Here is a 23085-nt window from a genome sequence, read left to right as displayed (position 1 = left end):
AGGGAAAAAAAGCTGCGCATGTCGGACTCCATTATAGGTTAGTCTCAACGCGAAATGCTAAGGACGAGTGCGCGCTTTTACTTCTCACTCTCTTCGATTTTCCAAATGGAGATTCCAGCACAAAAGTAAAGGCAGCGTTTTCTAAATTTGGTTCGTGTTATCGGAAGAGCTAAATTACTCACCTGCAGTAGAGACGAAGTGAAAAGTTGTGTCGGTACGCCGATACCTTGACTCTGCGCCTCGTCATGCGCGAGTGTCGTAAAACAAGAGCCGCGCCACTGTTCAGTACATGCTCAAAAGATAATGGGTCGGCCATTTGTCCCAGATTTACGGTGGTCTCATGATACGCGCATGAGTCTCGCTCACAAGTGCCTTCCGCATGCCCCCTTGCAGCAGAGGAAATGGACCAGGCAGACAAAGAGCTCAAGGATACCATCCGCAAGTTGTGGCCGTTGCACGCGCGCAAAATCACGGACAAATTCATGCCGCCTGATACCGGTAAGTAATTTGGCACCACCACCTTGCACGCCGTGTCCGCGTGATTATGTGGCATTGTAGTAAACAAACACAAGATTGTTGCCCCAACAAAACCGCAAGAACCTATTTGGTGTAGCCAGCGTCCGCGGCGATGATATGAAATAGTTCCGCGACTGCGTGCCGAACTGTTTTCCATTGAAGCAGCGAGTGCTACTTTCAACTTTTTTTTTCCTTCGCTCTTGTACTTGTTTTGGTCTGCTCGTCTTGTTTGCCAGATCTCACACCAGTCCTCTTCCTTACCGGTATGAAAAATTGACCATTTATGTAAACGTACAAAAGTCACATTATATTTCGTGATGTAGAGTAACGTCAGTCTGGGTGCACATCGAATATATTCGATGTGCACCCATACGTGGTTTAACACGTAAATAAATGTTTGCCAGCTAAACTTTAGCACGTTCGACGACGCAGATTAGCTGCCGCTCAGAGTTTGTTTTCCGTTACTGGTTGCTGTAGACCTGGAACTGATTTCACAAATGTTTGCTCTCGTAAGAAGTGCTTGCCATTGGCCTGTCGCATTTTTTAATAATATCTTCGTTGTTGGCAGTTGGTCAGTGCGTGTTCTTAGGAACCGCTCTTGCGTACGAAATATTTGCGAATACGGTCCCTGTTTCTCTTCCTCTCTTTTAATCGTTTCTCTCTTTTTCCACCTCTCTAGAATTGGGAGCAGGCAAGCTAACGGTCGGAAAAATCTATGGTGGTCTCCTTATTCTCGAAAACTGGAGAACCACAAGATTCGGACAGGCTCCCGGAGCAGGGAGTCTAACGGTAAGAACAGTGACTGCAGCGTTAGTGCAAAATAATTACGTATAAGAAAGAAATTTTTGCGCATTAAAAAGAGCAAAACGTGAATATCGAATATTTTTCTTCTAATAATTTTTTTCCTTTTGTTGACTGTGCAGATGTGTACTAAAGTAGATTATGATCTAAAAGCGAATTATTTGTTGTTTCGAATAATTGTCACGAATATTAAGCATAATGTTTTTGTATCCCCGCTTAAAGTTCAACCTCGGGATTTCCGTGACGTTTGCCCTTCATGCTTGAGATCAATGACATGTAATCACCTGTACCTGTCCCGCTCTGTACCCTTACGCTAACTGTATAGTCTTGACAGTTGTCTTTGTCGCAAACCTTAGAAATCACTGTATATTTCGACGGTATGTTAAAATGTGCCTAAATAGGTGCTTATTTCAACGAGTACAGTTACTCAGTTGCACTTACCTTTCCTCGTGGCCTCAAGGTGAAAGCGAGCGCGAAACGTCATCTGCAATTTGTACTTGCAAAGCTAAAACAGGGAAAAGACGGTGCGGTTACAACTCCTCACTCCAAGCCAGTGCAGCAAAGAATCAGGTAACGTGCGCGATTTGGTGCGTGCCTCCGTGTCTGGTCCTCCAGCAGCGTACAACAGGCCAGCCAGGAAGCCTCGGTTTGTCGCTAACAGGACGCACGGATCGCCGAGAGTGAGGCAAAAACGACCCTTGACCCTACCTTTACCGTCCCTGTCTAGATGAGAGAGAGAGAGCATCTCATGCATCCTCTCGAAAGTGTGGCTCCAGTGCCGCGATTCGCAGAGTGCGCTCGGCGCGCGCATAGGTAGATGCAAAGAGACCTGGCCCGGCGCGTGGCGGCCGACGGCGGCGCAGCGCCGAGTGCGCGCCCACGAACTCGGGCAGCCCGAGAGGCGCCCGCGCACCCGTGGCTGCGCCGTCGCGCGTGCTGCAGAGGAGAGCAGGCGCACGTGCACGAGGCGCCCTAGCGCGCCTTGCTCGTATCCGTGTGGTGTACAGTCGTCGCTTTGTGCTTGGTTTGCTGCTCTTGTTGCCTCGTTGTGCGTCTTTGCCCGAATGCCTCTGTAGTGGATCAATGTGGGCTCTCTGTGTTTCTTGTTTGCAGGAAAAGGCGAGTCCGCCATCGCCGCCAGATTCTCCGGTAGTATAGATATTGTTGCTCTTTTCCTCGCTTTAAAAAAAAACGCCCCAGTGTCTATATAGCGTTTGTCGCACACCCCCGGCGGCTCGGGCCGAGCGAAACTGCTCGCTGTCACCGCCCGCCAGCTTCGGCGACGGGTACTCCGAGCCGCTCGCCCCAGCCGCCGCGGGGAGTGAATCAGGCTGCCTTCATGTTGGCTGTGTGACGCCTTGTCCCGAGTGGAGTGTCTCCGTCGGAACGCAGCCAAGGCTGGTCCGGCGGCCTTGCGGCACGACAGAGTGCCACCCACGCGGCTTGCGCGCACTCTGCCCTGCCGTACGGTCGCCGGAAGTGTGTTAAGTAGTGTCATAACTGTTGCCGAGACATATATTGCATGAATGTTAAATCCCATGCTGTTCGATGTGGTCCAATATGGCGGTGCTGATAGGCAAAAAAAAATGAGAGGGAGACAGACGTGAAGCAACGTGGAGCACATGTAGCTATTCTTTTGCATTACAGCAGGTCCGTAAAGTGAGAAAAAAGCCAAATTCACTCTTTGACTGCCTACTGCTGGCGTGCTGAAGATTGCACTCACGAAAATTCCTATGAGGCTACCTGGGCACTGTACGCGAATGACAGATCGTTATTCTGTATGAATCAAATCAATCGCTCTTATGCTTCTGTACAACATATTAACTCTTCTTATTCCCCTTAAATGGTGAGGGCGGCTATCCCTCCTCCTGTTAACCGAGCGACCAACGACATACAAGACAGACAAAGCACATTTTGTGGCCAAAAACTTCTGGCTTAGATCTCACCGCCTACCCGCTCCTTGCCATTAAAATGTAAACTTTTCTCACAGGTCTGTTTTTCTTGGAACACCTGACATTACCTAATATATACAGGTAGTCTGTACAAATCGGAGCTGAGAAAAGACCGCTGCGCCTAATATCATGTCATTTAGTCCTTATAATGGAGACAAGATATGGAGTGTAGCTTGACGATGTTTGCAGCGGGTTTTTAACCAACGCTCGGGGAGGCAAACGAGGAATCATGAAAACGAGGGAAAGAAAAAAAAGTGGCAGAGATTGAATGGAGGTGACCGCACAAACTTGACTGTTCACAAAGCCCTTAGAGGTACTGACACAATCCAGTTCGTAGGAACTGCAGATTTGCACCTAGATGACTTCCGAGTCCAGGGTGTCACAATCTTCTTGCTCTGCGAACAGTTGGTCGCCGAACAGGCTTAGGCTAGCTCGGAAAGAAGGGCAGCGAGAGACGACGTATTCTATATTTTCATTTCAACTGTAAGTATTACACGCGGAACTGTCGATCATACCCATATTATACATACTATGATAAAACTTATAGAACGACATTGGCAAAGTGCATACGAACTTTGAATCCCTTAATGTGTGTGTACGTGGGGACTTTTGAATACCGTCGTCAGCGTCAAACGTCACGGCAGGCGCTACTGAGTCAGCCACACACCATATGCTCATTACGTTCAAAGCTAAGCCGGTGACCCATGAAGGCTGTGACCCATTTCCGTGATTCTTGTAGTATTTTACCTCGGTGTAACGGGTGAACGCATATTCACGCGCCAAAGTATACATTGCTCATGGCCGCGAGCCCTGAGGAGCCCATCTCATCTCGTGAGTGCATTTTCGAGCACGCCGCCCAGAGCTGCCGCAAGGCTCAATAGGGCGCCGTCATCATTCGGTGTTGCATTTCTGTTAACTGTTGTTTGGCTTGTATGTGGGTGTGCGCTGATTGGGCCCGAAAGTGTCTTGTGCTGGTGATCGGAGGGCGTTGTTGTATAGCAGTTAGCGGAGCGCCTAAATTAGCGTGAGGCAGGTGTCCTTGATACGCAAATAATGAAGCGGGAACACAGCGTAAGGAAAATTTCTCATAAAGACCCCACTGCTGGGGGTATGAGTGACCACGAGCAACATTGGGCGCACCTTGCCTTCGGACGACAGGTGTAGAGAGAGAGAGAGAGATCTATAGCGTGTGACAGACAGTAGCTAGCCGCAGATGCAGCGGTGGCCGCTGCGCGGCGTCAGCTGTGCTTGGCGCCTGGTTTCCGCGTGGCGGTATCCGCTGCTCTGCGCCGTTGCTCGGCCCGTTAGTGGCGGCGCGCTCCTTCCGAGGGGCGTGCCCGTAGAAGAGTGCATTCTTGGCCACGCGGCGTGCTCGCCGCCTTAGTGGGCAGAGAAGGCCCGCTCCCGAGCCGGGCGAGTGTGTCTGGCCTCGGGGGCGTCGGTGAGCGGATGGAACCTAGGGCATGCCCCCTTCTCCCGTAGCTCTAGCGTCTTTTCTTACTACCCTAGGGCTGCTCGTGCAGCGGTGCATGGCCCGTAGTCAGGCATGCCTGCATCTCCTAGTGCCTTGTCTTGGCGGACAGCCCTGCGTAGCCCTCTCCCGCAGGAGACATCCCCGGCCACCTTTTTGTTTCCTCTCCCGCTGGGCGCGCGGCTGCGGGCGCGCAGCCCGACCGCGCGCACGGCGTTTGACTTACGACCGCGCGCGCCACCCGCAATCGGATCACGGCCGAGGTGCCGTTCTAAGTCAAATGCCGGCCGAAAAATGCCAGGCAGCGCGCGAGCATGCCTCTCGTCAGAGCCCTTCCGATTACAAGGCGGTCGTCCACAACCAGGAGCGCCAAAGGTTATGCGCATATTTTACGTACGTTCTCATTTATCAATTATCAACCAGTATGTGGTGGGGCTTTCTTTCTTGGTCTTTATCTTGCTTTCAATCTCACGCTATGTTCTCTATTGCCACTGAGTTATCTTAAACACCCTATATGAACTTTGTCTTGTGCGAGGGCTGTTTCACACCTAAGCGGAGGCACCTGAGCGGAGGTTCCTAAGCAGAGGAACTATACGGAGTCCTTGATTCGGCCACAGAGGCTTTGCCATCATTAAAACATGCAGCTCTCCGTCCGTCGCGAGTTCGCCTTGTGTGAAGCAGCCCTCATGCTCCGTTGCACGCAATGACCAACGTCAGCGCTGTGAATCCTACCGATCCTCGCTTTAGCTCTCTGCACTACAGGCCTCGGGTGCACATTATCAGTCGCGAGGACATTCGCCATTGGTAGTCTGCACAGCGCTGCCACTTGATAGGCATTTCGAAAGCATCTACTGCAACACACGTTAAGGGAGCTGTGAAATATTCAGCACTGAGATCGCAGTTGAAACCTCTGCAGGAACATTATCTGGTCAATTGGTGTACTTAGTGCCACACTATATGCTAGCGTTAAAAAAAAAACACCAAAGTCATCATGTGCTGTAGCGGCAGCAGAAAGCCTGCGCTTAATACCTTTTGTAGTCGCGTTGGCCATAATAATTTCCATTTTCGAAAACCAAGCGTCAGAGATAACTTACTGATTGATCACAAATAACCCACAGCAAATTTTTAAGAAATTGTTTAAACAATGTGTGAAAGAGTTACAGTGTGAGAAACGAGCTTGTTCTTCAGCCACGTTACCCTCTACGCGAGCATAACGCTGACGAAGTTTTAAACGAAACACTGTATGGTAAAAAAAAAAAATAGTGCAAAGGCTGACTGAAAAGCTGTCGCTGTTCTTGGTGCAGATAAATAAGACATTATTTACAGCGTCGTTCGCGCATAGCTGCGGCCTACGAAGATAACAAATGGCTCAAAGGATAGTGCTATTATTTAGGACCTTTGAAATATGACTAATAAGTCTAAGGAGTGATGCATAACTAAAATTCGCATGGTACCTGCATCCGTCGTCGAGATACACGTCTGTGAAGAAATGAAGCGAGGTGCGCAAGATTAGTCGTGCATACGCGTACAAATAGCAGCTAAAAAAACAGCTCTATCACGTAGGTATGAAATACTAAATACTTTATCACTCGCAGCAGCGACCAAAACCTAAGTATAGCGATTGCAGAAATCATGCGCATGTAAACTAATTTTCTATAGAAAACTGCGACACCTGTAATTACACGGCGAGTACCAGTGCCTACCTTTCATAGCTGCACTTATTTAGTCATAGTGTTAATAATAAACGGTGAGGGAGCAATGAAATCGCTCACTGATTGCAGGCACATCTTGCTCGTGACATTCGCAACGATTTCTCGTGGAACTTGAAGCAGTGCTGCAGCTCTTTCCTAAATTATGGCACATTAACGTGGATACCTTCCGCCCGTAAATAATGGAAGCAAAAATATTTCACCGTTCTACATATCAGTGGCAGCTGTCTAGCATAAAATCTAGTCAGTGCAAGCAGACACCTAGGCAACTGGCATTCGCCAACGACAACGCAGACCAAGTCCACATTAAACGTGTTACAATTCGCTACATGGCTCAAAAGTCAATAGTGGTCTTCTTTGCCACGGCTTTGCTGCATCGGAGCACCTGTTCTGTTCGTTTGTTTGTGTTTGTGTCTCTTTGATGTGTTCCTCCAGATATCTTTTTGTTTGTGGGACATGCAAGCTGAACCACTGATCTGCCTTCCCCTTGACATCTTAACTGCCAGCCCTCGACATTTGTTGCGTACACAGAGCGCTGCCCCTTTCAGAACAAAGTATCTAGACTCTTTTGAATCGGCACTCACTCGCATTTCATGTAAACGTACAACGCGGGCTACAGATTGATAAAAGGAATATTTCACGAAAGCATGGCATCATGACGTAAGCATCAGACGCATTTTTAGAAACGATTCGGCCGCCGGTTGGCGTAAACAGAAGGCATTTCAAGTGGCTCATAGCGAAAGCCACTACACCATCCATGGTGGTACGTGTCGCCACTTTCGCGTCCTGCACAGTATATGATGCACGCCGCCGAGTAGGCGCAGTGAAGGGGAAGGCAGCGTGGCGGCGCTTGCGGCGACGGCCGCGGCCAGCGGCAGCAGCTCTATACAGCGCGTGCGTATTTCCTCGCCGGGTCCTCCTCTGCCGACGCGTACGCGGCCGCAGCGACCGTCCCTGCTCCAGCGCTTGATGGGCGCCGTGCGCAACTCCAACACCCGAGCCAGCCACGGCAGCCTGAACCAGGACGAGGCACACCTGGACGACGGACACCTACAGCCGCCTTCCAGGCACGGCTCGCTACACCGATCGAGCCTCAGGTGAGCCATTGCTTCCGCCTACTGCGCGCCGTGCGTGGCGAGTGCAAAACAGGACGCCCGAGGCGAACTTGTGGCAGTGTTATATGATTTGATTGGATCGATTTTTAAGCAACTATAAATTCCCGCCGTATTACAGGCGGTAGAGATCCGCCACGTCGAAGAGGTCGGAGTTGCGGGTTGGTTAGCTGAGCATTGCCGTGAATTCTTCCCGCCAGTCCACTTTCCTGGAAGACGAGGTTGGTGAAAAAAGTCCACAGCTAGGAGCTCCGCGACTTTGATTTGTGTTGCCGGTGGTCCAATCTCCCCATTGTCGTGGCCTGATATCTTCCGCGATGCTACCCACATTCCCCTTGTATTTGTTTTATTTTTATTTTTGCGGTGGAGGGATCAGACTCAAGCTAGGAGTTCAGGAGTGACGATCTGCTTGCAGTCTCGACGCAACTCACGTTCTGGCTCATCGCCGCAGAAATTCTCCCCGTGCAGACGTCGCCGTATCTATAGTAAACCTTCACGTAACAGTCTGTGTGGCCTGTGGTAGCCTATGAGCATCACTTGAAAAGACACTGGAAATCATTGTCAGTGCTTCTTTCCTCTCTTTTTCTTGTTGAGCGACCTATGCTTTGCCGGCTGGCTTGATTGCGGTCGTCAAGTTGCGGGAAAATACGTAAAAAGGAGATGACCGTCTACTCCAGCCGTCCCTTTCTTTCGAGACCACTTTCAGCAGTGGGTCTGCGTGTATCATGAACTTCCTTTTCCTCAAAGCAGTCCGAAAAGCCGTCTTTTCGAGTGGAACCAAAATATTGTTTGTACTACACAAGTCCAGATGCTTTGGTGTGGTGGGTTTCCTGCTATCCTCCCGAAGAGCGAGTGAGTCTAAATATAAAGTAGAAGCCGTGTGCCCCTTCTTAAAAGACGAGTCCGTGCCCTTTGTCTTGAACCTGACTTTGAAGCCAATTTTCTACGCCTGGTATAATCGAAAGATCAGCACAGCGTGTATGTCGCACTGCTATAGGGTCACGAGTTGTCTTCATGTCATATTCACTTACAGTTTATTGTCTAGTCATCGCACAAATGTTGTTCCTTAAGGCGACAACAGCGCGCGAAACTTGGTTTTCATTGAGTTACGCTCAAAATCGTAAGCTGCTTCTCCTGCTTCATCGCTGCTGTCATCACTGCTGACAAATATAGCGCTGTCATCCCTGTCCTCACGGTTGTAAATCGTGTTTTGCTTCGTCAAGGATATCACTGTTATGAAATATGTTTATTTTTCTTAGCACCGCATCTGGAACTACTACCTTCCATTCGTCATCAATCTGTATACGCACAGCAGTACCACATGCGGTCTTCAGATTCGGCCTGTTGGTGCTTGATTTGGACTCCGTAGGCAATTAAATGCTCATGCAAGTGGAATTATGGCCAACGAGCCCAGAAGGATGGAAATCTATTTGAGCTCAGGCGTCTCCGAAAATGCTTCCAGCAGCTCAAGCATGAGTTATGCAGCCCGTAACGACAACATTGTTCTCTGTCTGAAAGGCAAACCTTCGCCGTATCATGCAATTTCGTGTTCACTGAAGGACTTTATTGTTAGTATCGGCGTCTGAGCGCGCTGACGTCACACTAGGCCTCGTTTGCCACACTTTATTCAGACAATCTGTATGAGGCGCTCCAATGCATTCATAATTGCGAAACCCAGCTCCAGAAGGAGAAGGCTGGAGGGTCGGGAGGTTAACCAGACGCGCATCCACTTTGATACCGTGAGCTGGGGAAAGGCAATAAATGGGCGAAAACGAAGAGAGAAGAGAGGGAAAGAGCACTATAGCTACGCAAACACGTGGATATTAGACTTGCATGTGTTGGACAACACTGGTAGGTTGTAGCGTGAAAAATTCCAGAAATAGAGCTCTGTATAACTGAAACATGGAGTGTACAGAGGTGCCCCATGTCTCCTCCGTGCGAATTTGATCACACACACGATGTACGACAGTCTCTTTTTCAGATATAGATAGGCGCAATGGATTATTATTATTACACCAAAAAATTGATGTCTTTTATTAAGTGATAGTCTTTTCACTGAAGTTATAGTCAGTCCGCTGATGGAGACTGGGTGTGGCATCATGGGTTTCATTGTGAATATAAGTAAGGCACACTTCTTGTTCAGTAAAACCTTGTCTTTGGATTCTTGTACACGATTCTGACTAAAGCCTGACACGGAGGCGAGGTAGACGTTGTGGCGCTCTAAATACATTCTAGATTTGCAAGGACCATCCTTTCTATTACATTTCTGATGGAGTTTTCCAGAGAAAGAACAGTGCGCTGCATCCATCCTTTAGAGATGATTGGCGACTTTGTTGCTATTAGCAATTTATCATAGGTTGACGATGTTCTGAGGAACTTCTTTATTCTCGAAGATTCTGAGCCACGGTTCAAGAACCAAGTTTTAGCGACGTCGGAGAGGTAGAATGGAACTTGCGGAGTTTTTGAGAATTGTCCCACCTATTGTCGTCGCTGACTCGATAGTGGTTCTCGATCCAGTGACTGGACATTGCAGCAAACGGTGGGGTGATGCGAAGACCTGAGCGGAGCTTCAGGGAGGAACGGTGAGAGTACTTGGGGAACGAGAAGCAACCCCCACCACGTCTGAGGAACTTCTTTATTCTCGAAGATTCCGAGCCATGACGACAAAGAAGTCGCGGCGAGTGGTGATGATATGTACAGATGAGGAAGATGATATGCAAATATTGCGCTAACAATGTGTTTTATATAATGATTATTATGAAAGATAGCACATACCAATTGACAAAGACCCAATGACCCAAGCCGGTATCAAATATGTCTATTGAAATATGTCTATACATACCCAGCGACCCAAGTTGGCGTCAAAGTCTGGTTCATTTAAGAGCACCTTATACCCAGAGTTACACACCCAGTGACCCAAGCTGGTGTGAAAGAGATTCATCGCAGAAAGGCTCGTACCCAGTGGCACATATTCAGTGACCCAAGTTGACATCAGAGAGATTCATTGAAGAGCCTCACTTACCCAGAATTATGTTCCCAGTGACCCAAGTTGGTCCGACGATTGGTTTTGAACTGAGTTGCCCCAGCACAGGCAGCCCGGTGCTCTACCCATTTGAACATGGACTACCTAGTGACCCAAGTGAGCGGGAGAGAGGTCAGTCGCGGACACAGATACGTAGATAGATTGAGACATAGAGACATACCGCTAACTAGAGTAAGTATCGAAAGGATGCCAATAGCATTAATGGTGAAACGCGATGTCGAGTCCGACGGGGGTTTTCCCGCTTTTTGTGGTGTTATTAGCTCACCATCCGACTTGAATTTCACTGATAGGGAACAGTGCCTTCGAGTTCTTTCATTGTAAAAGGAATGTCCATTTCTGAGACCCGGGTCTCGGGGACGGCACTCCCTTCGCCGCCTGTGGTGACATGCTCGCAAGCGATTCTCGCACAAGAATCCGCCCCTACATTAAGCTGTGTTCTGCCAAGATGGAGGTGCAGAGATGTAAGAGGGTGCCGTTGATGTGTAACGAAGACCGCGCAATGTACTCCAGATATATGACAGCGGCTAGCGAGGATCGAGTGATTCCCACCGCTCCGCCTCTAGTTGCCTACGCGGCGTTGGACTTTCTTCTGAACACGTCGCGTGCCTATGAGATCATAAATTGACTTAGTACGTCTGTACTGTCGTTCTGCATGCCGCAGAATCGCCTAACGTGTCTTGAACACATCATCTAAGTCCGTTCAATTCGACGACAACGACAATGAGCACTGAGCAGTTTTCGTATGCTTCTGCGATGGTATTGTCTAAGTTGCAGGCGATGCCTCCACGGCTCGCGTCTTCCATACGCGACCTCGACGTAGTGCAGTCAGTTGCTTTCAAGACATTCGAATAGAAAGGCACAATGAGTCTATCGATCTTTACGTAAGTGGGAATGTGATGAATCTCTTGAGTCGACGAAACCAAGCGAAGTGTTACGAAGCACCTCCCGCTTGAAGTTCTGTTATGTATTGTTTGCTGTCGTCACTTAAACACATCACTGTAGCAGCGAAGCTTTGTGCGCTGTTCGGAGATCGATACCTCTGAATACAGCGTGTCCGTGGCCTTTTTTTTTTTTGGCAGCTTTAAGGACGCGAAACGTTCTGCGGCAGCGACATGCGGTTTGTTTCCTCGCCTTTCACATCTCTTCGCGCGGCTCATCAACGTCGTATTTTTGATGCGCTGTCGTCTCGCTGATATCTTCGGCCAAATTTAGTTTCCAGTGATGCACTACTTCTTTACCGCTGCCACAAAGTCCATCTAGTGAGATAAAAAAAAAATCAGCATGCGAGCTTCCTCGCAAAGGACGCGCTGCTGAGAAACGCCTCGCCTCGATTTGTGAAAACCTCACTCGCAAGGTTTTCTTAGGCCGCACGGTAATTTTTCGTGACCCGCCATCTGACAATAATGTTCCAGGACTGCGCGTGTTGCATGGAGAGCAAAATGTGGTGCGAAAAAGCCTTGCCATAGTTACTGGAAGCGATGTCATCTCTTGTCGATGCTCAGTGTTGATCGATCCATCATGTGACTGACGCTGTTCTTCAAGTCATTCACCGAGAAATGTGAGCTATTTTAACCTTAGCGTTCTGGAAGCCCTAAAAATTCACGAAACGTTTTTTTTTTTTTCTTCCAAGCCAACAAATCGAAACAGGCTTTCCTTAGAACTCCTTAGGAAGTATCGTGCTCCCTTATCTCAAACTAGATTACGATTGCCCGTATGACACGAGTACGAGAGCATGTTAAATTTAATTTATGATCACCTGTGTTTCGTTATTTTCCTCACCTACAATTCGCCCAGAGGTTTTTCTTTATTTTGTGAAGTATGTTCCGCGTGTGTACGCTGGACAGTGGCTGCGAACCGGTGGACTGGTGCCTAGTCATCTAGGCGAAGCCAACTGCAACCAACATTGCGCGAATCTTTGTTCCCTGAACACTTTTCCATCTCGGATTTTTTTTTTTTTTTAGTATTGACAAAATGGTCGTACATTTTATACATATCACTCTTAAAAAATGTTACAACCTCAAGGGCGTTGGCTTTTCCCATGGTTAACACCCCTACTGTTAGGGTTTTAAAAAACGAGGACGAGCTCTAACTAGACGTTCGATGAGAAAAGGCGTGGTTCAAAACTGTGCAATAATTCTGACACCCTTGGGCGCAAGAAATTATGTAACAAGAGAATTTGACAGCAATAGCTTTCAAAGTTTACTTAATTCACTTTTCGTGTCATCTGCCGCAGCTATCATCATTTTTACTTGCCAGAAAAAGTCGGCAAACAAGATACCTTCATTGGTCCCCACCAACGATTCAATCTTACCACTTAACGTAAGGGTGTTAGCCATGGGACAACGAAACACCTTTTATACACCCATAAAGATGTAAACCCGTTTGGTGTGTACAGTGCGTGCGTGTGCATTTTTAACATTAACAGGTTTTTTTTAACACTCCTGTACTGTATAGTGCGTTTTTGATCTCACAGCGAGGGTTTTATGGACGGGCGGACATAACTCGCACTACAAATTACAACTAATCAGTTACACTATTACAATAAATCTCTTGTCAATTTTTTAATTACTGCGTTTAGACTACAAATTCACGTTGCAGAATTCTTCCAGCGCAACTGCGCGTGAAAATATCCGTCGCCGAAATCTGCAATTACATCAGCCTCATTTCAGAGAATAGCGCATCGCGGGCATTGCCGGACGCTTCACGTATACGGCGATATGTAATGCCAGCGCGCTACACAGGATTGCCGGGCGCCACCAGAGTTGACACCTTATCAGCCGTCTATAGGGAATATCATGACCAGCGCAGGTGTCAACCAAATCGATAAAGGCCAGAATCGAGGAGAGCGCATTCTCTTTTGCACTGCATCCATCGAGAATTTTTCCTCGCAGTTTCAGCAGCGGGTAGTCACTCGCCGTGGTGGCTTAGTGGCTACGGCATTGCGCACGAGGTCGCGGGTCCGATTTCCGGCCGCGGCGACGGGGGAAAAATGCAAAAATTTTCTATGACGACGAAATGCAAGAACGCTCGTGTACCATGCACGCCGTAGTGCTGCGTTCTAGCACTGCGTTTCGTCCAGACCAAAATACTGCTATAAAGCGGCACTGATGTTAGAACTAAACGCTATGTTATTAGAAAGAAATACCCTCTCGACATTGCTAAAGAAAACTTGTTCAAACTTGGCCAATCCTCTGGTGCATTGGAGTGAGGTTCAACAGATTGTCGAAGGTGCAATGTTCAAAATTCCTGGGGCATATGGAATCGAGCACGAGAAGGGGCAATGTTAACACAAACAGCTTTGGTGTCATTGCACAGGTCATCATCTTACATCAAATTGTTGCATCCCCAGTGGCTACTCAAGCTAAACCCCTCACGGGCGTAAGCTGGGTATATTCAATGAAACAGCTATAGAATTGGCGATCTTTTCATCTTCAAGAATGTTTAAATATCTTTAGAAAGAAAGAAACGTATTCACTATATGACTCATAGATATTCGCTTTTTCTGTCCCTTATATTATCGCACCAAAGGAAGCACTCCTGGAACCTTATTATCCGATGGCATGTTATTTGTCCATCCGATAATTTCTTTTTCGAAGCCAGTCACAATGCATATAATATTACAGGTAGTAGAATTGAACTTTATGATCGTATATTACATTCTGAAAAGAAATCCTCAGTCTTCAGCTTTGACATGGAAATTTTCTTACACACCTTTTCCCTCAAAACGCCGTTTAGCCTTTTTCTTTTCTTCTTCAAAATACTGCGCAGATAATATTTTAAGGAATTAGAACTGTGTAAAATACATAAAGAAAAGCTACTTTCAGTACTGCATTAAACCATTCTCAAAATCTCTGGACTTGCTTATTCCATGGTCTATCACCACTTTTGTTGTACTCTCAGAATAATCCGAGAAAAAGCTGGCCTATGAACATCGCATATCTCTTATTGCGGAGTCTCTATACTATGCGGTACGAGTTTCCAAGATGCTGCACTCAGTGTAAAGTACACGTAAACTGCGCACGTTCTAGTTTTTCTTAAACTGTGGCACTTGGTGGAGAGGTAATTCTAGCGAGCATTAACTTATGTGAAGCAGTGTAATATGTTACCGCACTGGGTGCCACTAGGGGTACTACATTGCGCTATGGGATCTTAGAATGACACGTATATATTGCAAAATAGCGTCTTCCATATTAGTTACTCGTTTTTATCATCCATGTGTCGCAAACATCACGAAAAAGTGGTAGTTACGAGTAACTAATATCAAAATGCTAAGTACGACAGGTTATAAGTACAATATAAGTTGACCCACTGTGGAGAGTGGCGACCAAATATCGCTCGTTGCACGTAGCACGGAACGCTACAGTACTTGTTCGTACTATGGGAGGCCAGACGCCCACTTCCGAGGAAGATAACTTTTTTGTCTATATTTAATGATTTCTCAGTAAAAAGAGATTCCAATTAATTCATGTACCCTCCGAACACTTCAATGCCTCTGTGACTGTCACCAAAGGTAGCTTCATCCGATAACCTTAAGTGGCACCTACTGGGGGCCCCCTGCAGTGAAAAATTACATCGATGGTAGGGCACTCCTTTTGGCTCTGGCGCTTTTTTTCTCGCCATCTGCACCGTTATGGTACGAGGATTGCCCTGAAATTTGCCAGGCAAACTTCATCCTGCGCGAGTCTAAGGACGAGACGTGAGGGTGAAACAGGGTGTCGTTCACAGCAACAAAGTACGGTGACTGAAGGATGACAAGATGGGCCGCACAGTCGTTTGCTCAGCACGTCGTCCACTACATGTACAGTGTGGCGATGTTGAGACTTGATGGCAAGAGCCGCAACCGCACTTTTTTTTTCTTTTTTTTTTCACGGCTTGTTAGACAGTATAATCAAGTAAAAATTCATAAAGACAGGCAGGGCCCCACTACAGGCGCATTCCGCAGGACTAACTTTAAAAATTTGTTACAACATGCGTGAGCCATGGCTCACAGCTGTCACATTGGTCAGTTCGTAACCTGGCAAGTACCTTAGGGCTACTCTTGGTCCGAAAGCTATTATTGGATAAAGTCTGCACATTCCCACGGATGAACGCATTCTCTTGCATTCACAAGAACACTTCGCGAGTGACACATCGATGCGGGACATAACCAGCGACTTTAACCCATCGGTTACCGCTAGTTGAGCCAGGTAGCGAAGCCTTACAAGGATCTTGTTCGTTTCGTCTAGTTTACATCTAATGCGCAATTATAGCTGCAGAATAATTATATACCGTCCGGTATATCGGTGGAAGGGCTATCAACACTGTGTAAACCGTAAGAACGTGCAGCTCGTGAAATTTCTATACGACTACGTAAGTTAAGGCGTGCTGTGTAACGTTAGCTGCACCCTTTCTAGCTTGTAGGCACCATGTTGCAACGCGATTCGTCTTGCTCAAATCTCACGCAATAAACGATATGCGATAACCCGGAAGCAGGCTTCTGCGCACAGCTGGAACGTTACCAGCAAGGAGGAGGTGCTCCAAGCGGAACCGTGCCGCTCCCGAGTTTCCTGCTCCCGCGCTGTATTTTGAGCTCCGCCACATTGATGGTAACGCTGTGGAGAAGCCCGCTTGCGGTGCAATGCGGAAGCATTTGAGAGGGGCGGGTGTGTCTGAGTCGGTACCGTGTCTCTGCCCCTGACAGCATGGAGCGCAACGGCCAGTCATCGGAGAAGCCGTGGCAGCGGTCCCTGAGCTTCCTTCGTCGGGGTAGCAGCCGGCGGCACCGGCCCCAGGCGGGGCCCCCGCCGCTGCCGCCCACCGCGCCGCCGCCGGCCACCGAGAAGGTGGGCGCCGGCCCTGCGGGCGCCGGCTTGCCTGCCGCCGTTGCACGATGCATGCGCCGCACCTGCACGCCTCCCGGGGGGGCCTCAGCCGCGCCGCCGCCGACGCCCCCAGGGCAGCACCCGCCGCACTGTGCACGCGAGCGCGAACTGCCGCCGCGCGAGCCCCCGCGCCTGACGCTGCGGCGCCGCGCGCAGGGCGACCGACCGCCGGCCCGCCTGAGGCCAGACTCCATCGCCCTGGGGCCGTCGCCGCAGGGGAGCCGCTGCGCATCGCCGCTGCGCCGGTCACCGTCGCCGCGACGATCGGCCGCGGGGTTCTCGGACGCTGTCAGCGACCTGGTCGACAAGGTCAAGTACGAGACAAGTCGCCGGGGCCGAGCCAGAGGTACGCCGTCCCTCCTCACCCTGCCAACACTTATGGTGCCTTCGGGTCGCCGCTAGTCATACAAACAGACGACTCCGGGGACATCCCATCTATTCGAAGGAATAACTACGCTGTTTGGACAAACGCTTCGAGCCTTACGCGTCCTTGAAATTGCCCCTAAGAGTCAGAAACACACTTCTAACCACTCAACTGTTACACTCAAGACCTGCGCATCAAATGTGGGACACCTGTAGCGGAAAGCGTGCTTGTGCGCACGAGTGCTATCTTGCCCATGCGTTATTTTTTTTTTAGGTATAATAGGAAAAAGACCACAAACACTGTCCAGCATTGTGTGACCGAACTTCATCAAGCAGTGCCGGTCACACAAACGTTGTCCTTAACTTTATAAAAAGTCTATGTACATGGTGTATTGCATTTGAGAACAAGTAGAACCAGTAGATGATGCAATTAAGTGAAATTAGTGGGAACCACTTCAGGCAGCGCAGCTTACGACACAGCCACTCCGTGAAATAAAGTAGCTCTCATCGATAAATACGTGAAAGAAATGCAAGAAATTAAGAGCACATTTTATTCAGCACCTGAATATAAAATACACCTGCAGTAACTGCAACGACTTTCTAGGTCTTCGATGCTAAATTTACATGTAAAGTGATAGTTCGTTAACTGTTTATCAAGGTATCTTATTCAATCAAAAATCATACATGGTAGCCAGAAGCTCCTGCTTAGTTATCTTTATACTTAATTTACAATATCCAAAGATTCGTTACTTACTGAGCATCGGAGGTGTTCAGCAAGTAATGGAGAGCCACATCTCAAGGGTCGGAAGCATGGTGTCATTGTATGCTGCCGCGACCAAGCGAGTACCACCGTGCCGCAGAGTCTATATCTGGACATTTACGAGCAGTAACTGTTTTTTACGCAGTGCTCAATATATACGAAGACGCATCATATCTGCAGTTCATACATGAGTGGTCCATTGTTGAGATATTTTAGGCAAAATTGAAGCAAAGAAAGATTTTTATTTAGTAGGGTAAGGCGGGGTAAAATGAGACAGAAATTTCCAAACTGACGTGAACTTATTTGTTTTTAATAACAAGTGTGAAACAATACAATGAGTGCGTTCCTTGGGCCCTTGCCTTCTTGATCTGAGAAAATAATCGCACTGGCATAGTTTAAGTATTAAATAGAAATTCTTTCGGAAAAAGTATGCAATGTCTCATTTTCCCTGACCACCGGGGCAAAATAACCCAGGTCGAGGGGGCCCCAAAATGCGACAACCTCAAAACGTAATACAATTCATAGCTTCCAAACGAGGCACTGGTAGTAGGCCCCGTGTGCCACCAAGCAGGCTTGATGGGCCCCCTCGCTGCAACTTGTGCTTTGTATCCACGCAGAGCCTGGTCTTGCTACACATCTTCTTGCAAATCGAAAAGCTGCCAGTACCCTTTCGTACGAGTCGAGTGACTGGCAGAACACTTTTTCTAGACATGCTTGTACGCTGAAGGGATAACAAGAAAGGTTTCCAGTCGAAAGCAGTGTCAAGGACAGACGGGACGACGACGCACCACTGGAAGGAGGTCCTCCTCGTCCCGTCTGTCCTTGTCGGTGCTTTCGACTGGAAACCTTTCTTGCTATGTGCAACCAACGAGCTCAGGCAAACACTATCCTTAATGGATACTTTCGCCTTCGCTTCATTTAGCCTTCCTCTACGATGTCTGCACTTTGGACAAGACTGCACGCCCTCTGACAGCCTTTGCCAACCAACTGGCCTTGCGAGTAGATGAGGATGCGAATTGAGCTCAGCTCTGCATTCTCTCCTTGGGCTTTGATTTTTCTTGGCGCTGGAGAAATTTCACGAAAGCTTTTATAACATTTAAATACGCTCGTCTTTGTTCAACGGGTTTCTGCGAACGCCTTGATGGCTTCGATGGCTGCTTGCGAAGGCACTTTTGGAGATGTCACTGTATGAAACTATGCGAAGCGCACGAAGGCTCCACGAACGCTATTAGCTTGCATTTAGTCGTGGCACTGACGCCACACTAAAGAGAAAAACCGCAAGAGGCTTATAAGATTATGGTCTGTGAAAACAAAAATATAGCCAACAAATGCGATGCAAAAGTGCTGTCTAACAGCTTTGAAAAACATTCTTGAGGACAGGCAATAGTTCGGCGCTATAATCGGATCTACATACCGCGTACAGTCAACTTTAAAAGTGTTGTTCGTACGAGTGTTTTATCCGTATTGTCATTCTGCGCCTTGTACGTTAAGTGGTAGCTCTATTTTGTTCACCGCCGTTACATTGAGAGATTCTTTGTAATGTTGGCGGTGATACTGTTCTGCATAAAAGCGCATGTTATACGTACACTATGTTACGTGTATGTGGCATATATGTGTACAGTACGTTTATGTATAGGTTACGTGCACGATATTATCAGAGCGTATAGCGCCATATGTATAAAACACTAAATTTTCATGAAATAAGGAGCAGCCGGCGCCTCAATTGTGCGCAGACATCTCCTTTTTTTATCACGCCAGTAAAATAATAATAATAATCAATCAATCAATCAATCATGTTTATTTAACGTGCCCAGGAACAACCCTAAGGTCTGAGTGCTGGCGCACGCATACATTACAAACCAAAAAAAAAAAGACACTCAGGGAAAAATCATTAAACAATAAATGAATAAAAATAAAAATTGTGAAAAGAAGAGAGTACCGACAACAAAGCGCAAAGTAAATACAAAAGAAAAAGGAGGAGAAGGGCACTTGAACAATACATGATATTATAATACCAGGCAAAGCTCGGAAAAGAACGATGACAAGGAGTTATGAAAGATATCAAGTTCACGAAAGTAAGCGTTATAAAGATTCTGTATTCTGTGGACAGTTGAGTGTTCGTGATGACAGGCAGGAACATGGAAAGGTCTATGTTCTCTGGTGATCTTGCGTGGGATGCGGAACATGACACAGCTGACAAGTTCGGGACACGTGAGGTTACCGTGAAGGAGTTTAAAGAGAAACAGAAGGTCAGTGCGATTACGTCGGTCGCGAAGTGAAGGCACTGACAATCCAACAGTGCTAGTACAGGGTGCAATGTCCAGGTTTGCAAAGCGGTGATTATATATGCTTAGAAACTTTTTCTGGACACGATCTATAATGTCACTGTTGGATCTAGAAGAGCCGTTCCAGACGACCGACGCATATTCGAGTTGAGGAAGACAGATGGTTGTGTATAATTTTCGGAACGGTGTAGGAGACTTGAATTCCCGCGATAGTCTGCATACAGAACCAAGAGAGCGCATACCCCGCATTGCAACACGTTTAGTGTGAGCCGAAAAGTGTAAGGTTGCATCAAAAAGCACACCAAGATCATTGATCTCGCAGACCTTACACAACGTCACAGAATCTATCGAATAAGAAAAAGAAATACTTGCTGTTTTGCGTGTGAAAGTCATGACTTTGGTCTTAGCAGCATTCAAGGTAAGGTTATTATCCTTGCACCATTTAGAAAAGGAAAACAGGTCAGACTGCAGGGCGCGACAGTCATCAACAGTGTGAATTTTCTTAAAAATCTTGATGTCATCGGCATATAGAAGGAAAGAAGAGTTCCGAATAACAGAAAGAACGTCATTAATAAAAATTAAAAAAAGGAGTGGTCCTAATACTGACCCTTGAGGGACGCCGCTAGTTACCAAGTAAGAAGACGTTTGGCCATTGACGTTAATATAACACGATCTATCAAGAAGATAACTGCGCAAGAGATTCACAACTGACGAGTCAACATCAAGGTTCGTAAGCTTGATCAGAAGCAGCGAGTGGCTGACAATAATAATACTAATACTAATAATAATAATATAATAACACTAATAATAATAATAATAATAATAATAATAATAATAATAATAATAATAATAATAATAATAATAATAATAATAATAATAATAATAATAATAATAATAGTAAGTATCGTTTTGACTGAGATCAGAGAGAGTCTAAATTCTTCTTGCTCATATCATAGCGAGGACCTCGAGTCTGGCTGCCTTGATGCCACGAGGTAGCATATGAGTGCTTGTTGACCAGTTGCCTGCTCCTAAATTTCACGTTCTACGTGACGCCGGCGGCTCAAAGAATGCTCCGCATCCGCCACCATGTCCGTGGGCGGCGCTAGCTAACACTCCCAGGGCTATATGTAGTACGCATGCACAAACACACGAGAAAGCGGATGGGAAGACAGCAGTCACCGTAGCTCTATTGGTATAGAGCCCCGCACGCGTAATGCGGACAATGTGGGTCCGGCTCCCACCGGGGGCATGTTGTCTTTTCGTCCACTTTCATTTCCATTTTATTTCTACATTTCGTTTAAAAGAACGCTTAACTTCCCTCATGCTTTCCTGTGCTTCATTGCCTGTTGGCTTCATGTAGTTGTAACAAACAAAAAATCGAGCCGCTTGGTTCCCCTTATTCTTCTAGCCAAGAAGGCGGAGTGTGCGACAAAAGGCGGGCGACGATGTCACCCGCATATGTCTGCGCCTGTCCGTCACAGAGTATATGACAGCTTCGAAGATGTGGCAGAATATACGAGGTTGATTTAAGACATGCGCCCATCGCAAGAAAAAAAAAAGAGAGAAAGAAAGTAGCCAGGTCAGTGAATTCAGCTTTCTTTTTTCTCCGGTCTCAGCTTCCCATGTATCCCGTGCCCCAAGGACCGCACACATAATCTGAAGCATAGCGATTATGAAGTTGTTTTGTTTGTTTTTGCGCAGTTCTCGCTCGAAAAGAATTTGCATATACAAATTGGACTTCTGGTCCCGGTCTCTTCCGCTATAACTTTTCTCCCCCTTGTGAGCAAATGCTAACTGACTTTCAGAAGTCACTGTAAGCTAACATCCCAGAGATTAGTCGATAATTGCCTTTGGCGTCCTTTCAACATCCGCTCCCCGTCAGCTGCGCTGTTTTATCCGTACACTGAACCGGATAGTGACAGAGAGGAGAGGAGGCGGGTGAGTTGTTATATACTAAGGCTGCAGGAAATTTCCTTCCGCAAACGCCTAAACTCTCTCAAGATGAACATCCGAAATATTTTGAGGCAGTAGAGCTGCCGTCAACACGTGCGTGGAATCTCCTCCCAAGGATTGGCCGAACATTAGTGCTACATGACATCCGGGATCTGGACGAGAGCCGGCGTATTCAGCGTGGCGCGAATGCGCCGGTTCTCTCTGTGCCTTCGTGAGTGGCCACCGGCGATTGTATTGCCGGCGACTAACTCGTGTTGTCTCCGTGTCGCAGCGCGGCTCCACGGCGATGAGTTCCTGCGGGACTCTCCGCTGCGCGGCCGCCGCGGGTCGGCGGAGTACCGCAGCAGCACGTGGCTGGGCCAGCGGTCGCGCAGCCCTTCGCCCAGCCGCGCGGGCGCCGGGGCCGAGCGCCACTACGGTGGCGCGCGGTCCGCGAGTCCCGCGGCCTCGGCGCAGAGCCTGCCGGCCCAGCGGCGCCGGCTACCGCCCACGCCGGCCAAACCGTCGCGGCTACGGCTCGACGCACGATCCATGGAGGCCGGCATCAACTTCCCCAGCGTGTCGCAGTCGCCCACGCTGCCGGGCGCCCGCTCGCCAGCCGCCATCAACTTCCCCAAAGTGAACGCCTCGCCAACCCACTGCCCCCGACAGCTGCCCTCGCCGCTGCTGCCCAACGGTTACAAGCCGCGCCGCACGCCGCGCCGCCGGCGCAGTGGCGACATCGACGACGACGACTGGTGCTAGCCGCCGCCGCCCATGTCGCCGCCGCGCACCTCCCGATGCAACAAAAATATCGCCGCCGAGATATAAAAAAATAAGAAAAAAAGAAAAAAAAAGTTTTATTACCTGAACGAAAACTAAAAAAAAAATCTACTGCGCAAATAAACTAAACAAGTTACATATAACGCACTGGCTCGTGTCTGATTTATCTGGAGGATATGTGTGTAGTATACACGGCATGTGCTTAATTAACTGCTGCGGATGTATTCAGGAGCGAGGGTTCGCTACAGCTGCAGTTTTCTCACCATCTGCGGTGTTAATGTGGCACCCGCTCTGTCTGCCGGTGAATATGAGTTATGAATCGGCGTTCTTCTTAGAGAGGTCTCCAGACGGCGTTTCACGTGTACGTCATGTGACACCTGACAATTGGCTGCCACAAGAATGCGCTTCGAGAACATTATGCTCGCTAATTGCTCGATATGCTCGATATTTAGTTCCATGACGAGATGAATGAGGCGAACACGTATCACTTTACACAG

General features: G+C 48.0%; 1 protein-coding gene across 1 annotated transcript in view; it reads left to right on the top strand.

The window, feature by feature from the left end:
- The window catches only part of LOC119432968 (voltage-dependent calcium channel type A subunit alpha-1), a 472601-nt gene extending 449870 nt beyond the window's left edge, over positions 1-22731 (top strand). Inside the window, exons 41-46 of the mRNA XM_049671300.1 lie at positions 394-498; positions 1196-1305; positions 2431-2466; positions 7395-7546; positions 16285-16811; positions 22098-22731. Of these exons, the coding sequence (XP_049527257.1) occupies positions 394-498; positions 1196-1305; positions 2431-2466; positions 7395-7546; positions 16285-16811; positions 22098-22570 (1403 nt within the window). The 3' untranslated portion in view covers positions 22571-22731. The remainder of the gene's footprint in view (positions 1-393; positions 499-1195; positions 1306-2430; positions 2467-7394; positions 7547-16284; positions 16812-22097) is intronic.
- Positions 22732-23085: the final 354 nt, after the last annotated feature.

Source organism: Dermacentor silvarum, chromosome 1 (genome assembly GCF_013339745.2).
Source record: "Dermacentor silvarum isolate Dsil-2018 chromosome 1, BIME_Dsil_1.4, whole genome shotgun sequence".
NCBI lineage: Eukaryota > Metazoa > Arthropoda > Arachnida > Ixodida > Ixodidae > Dermacentor > Dermacentor silvarum.
Note: the sequence above shows the minus strand (reverse complement) of the source record. Positions and strands in the feature narration are given on the sequence as shown.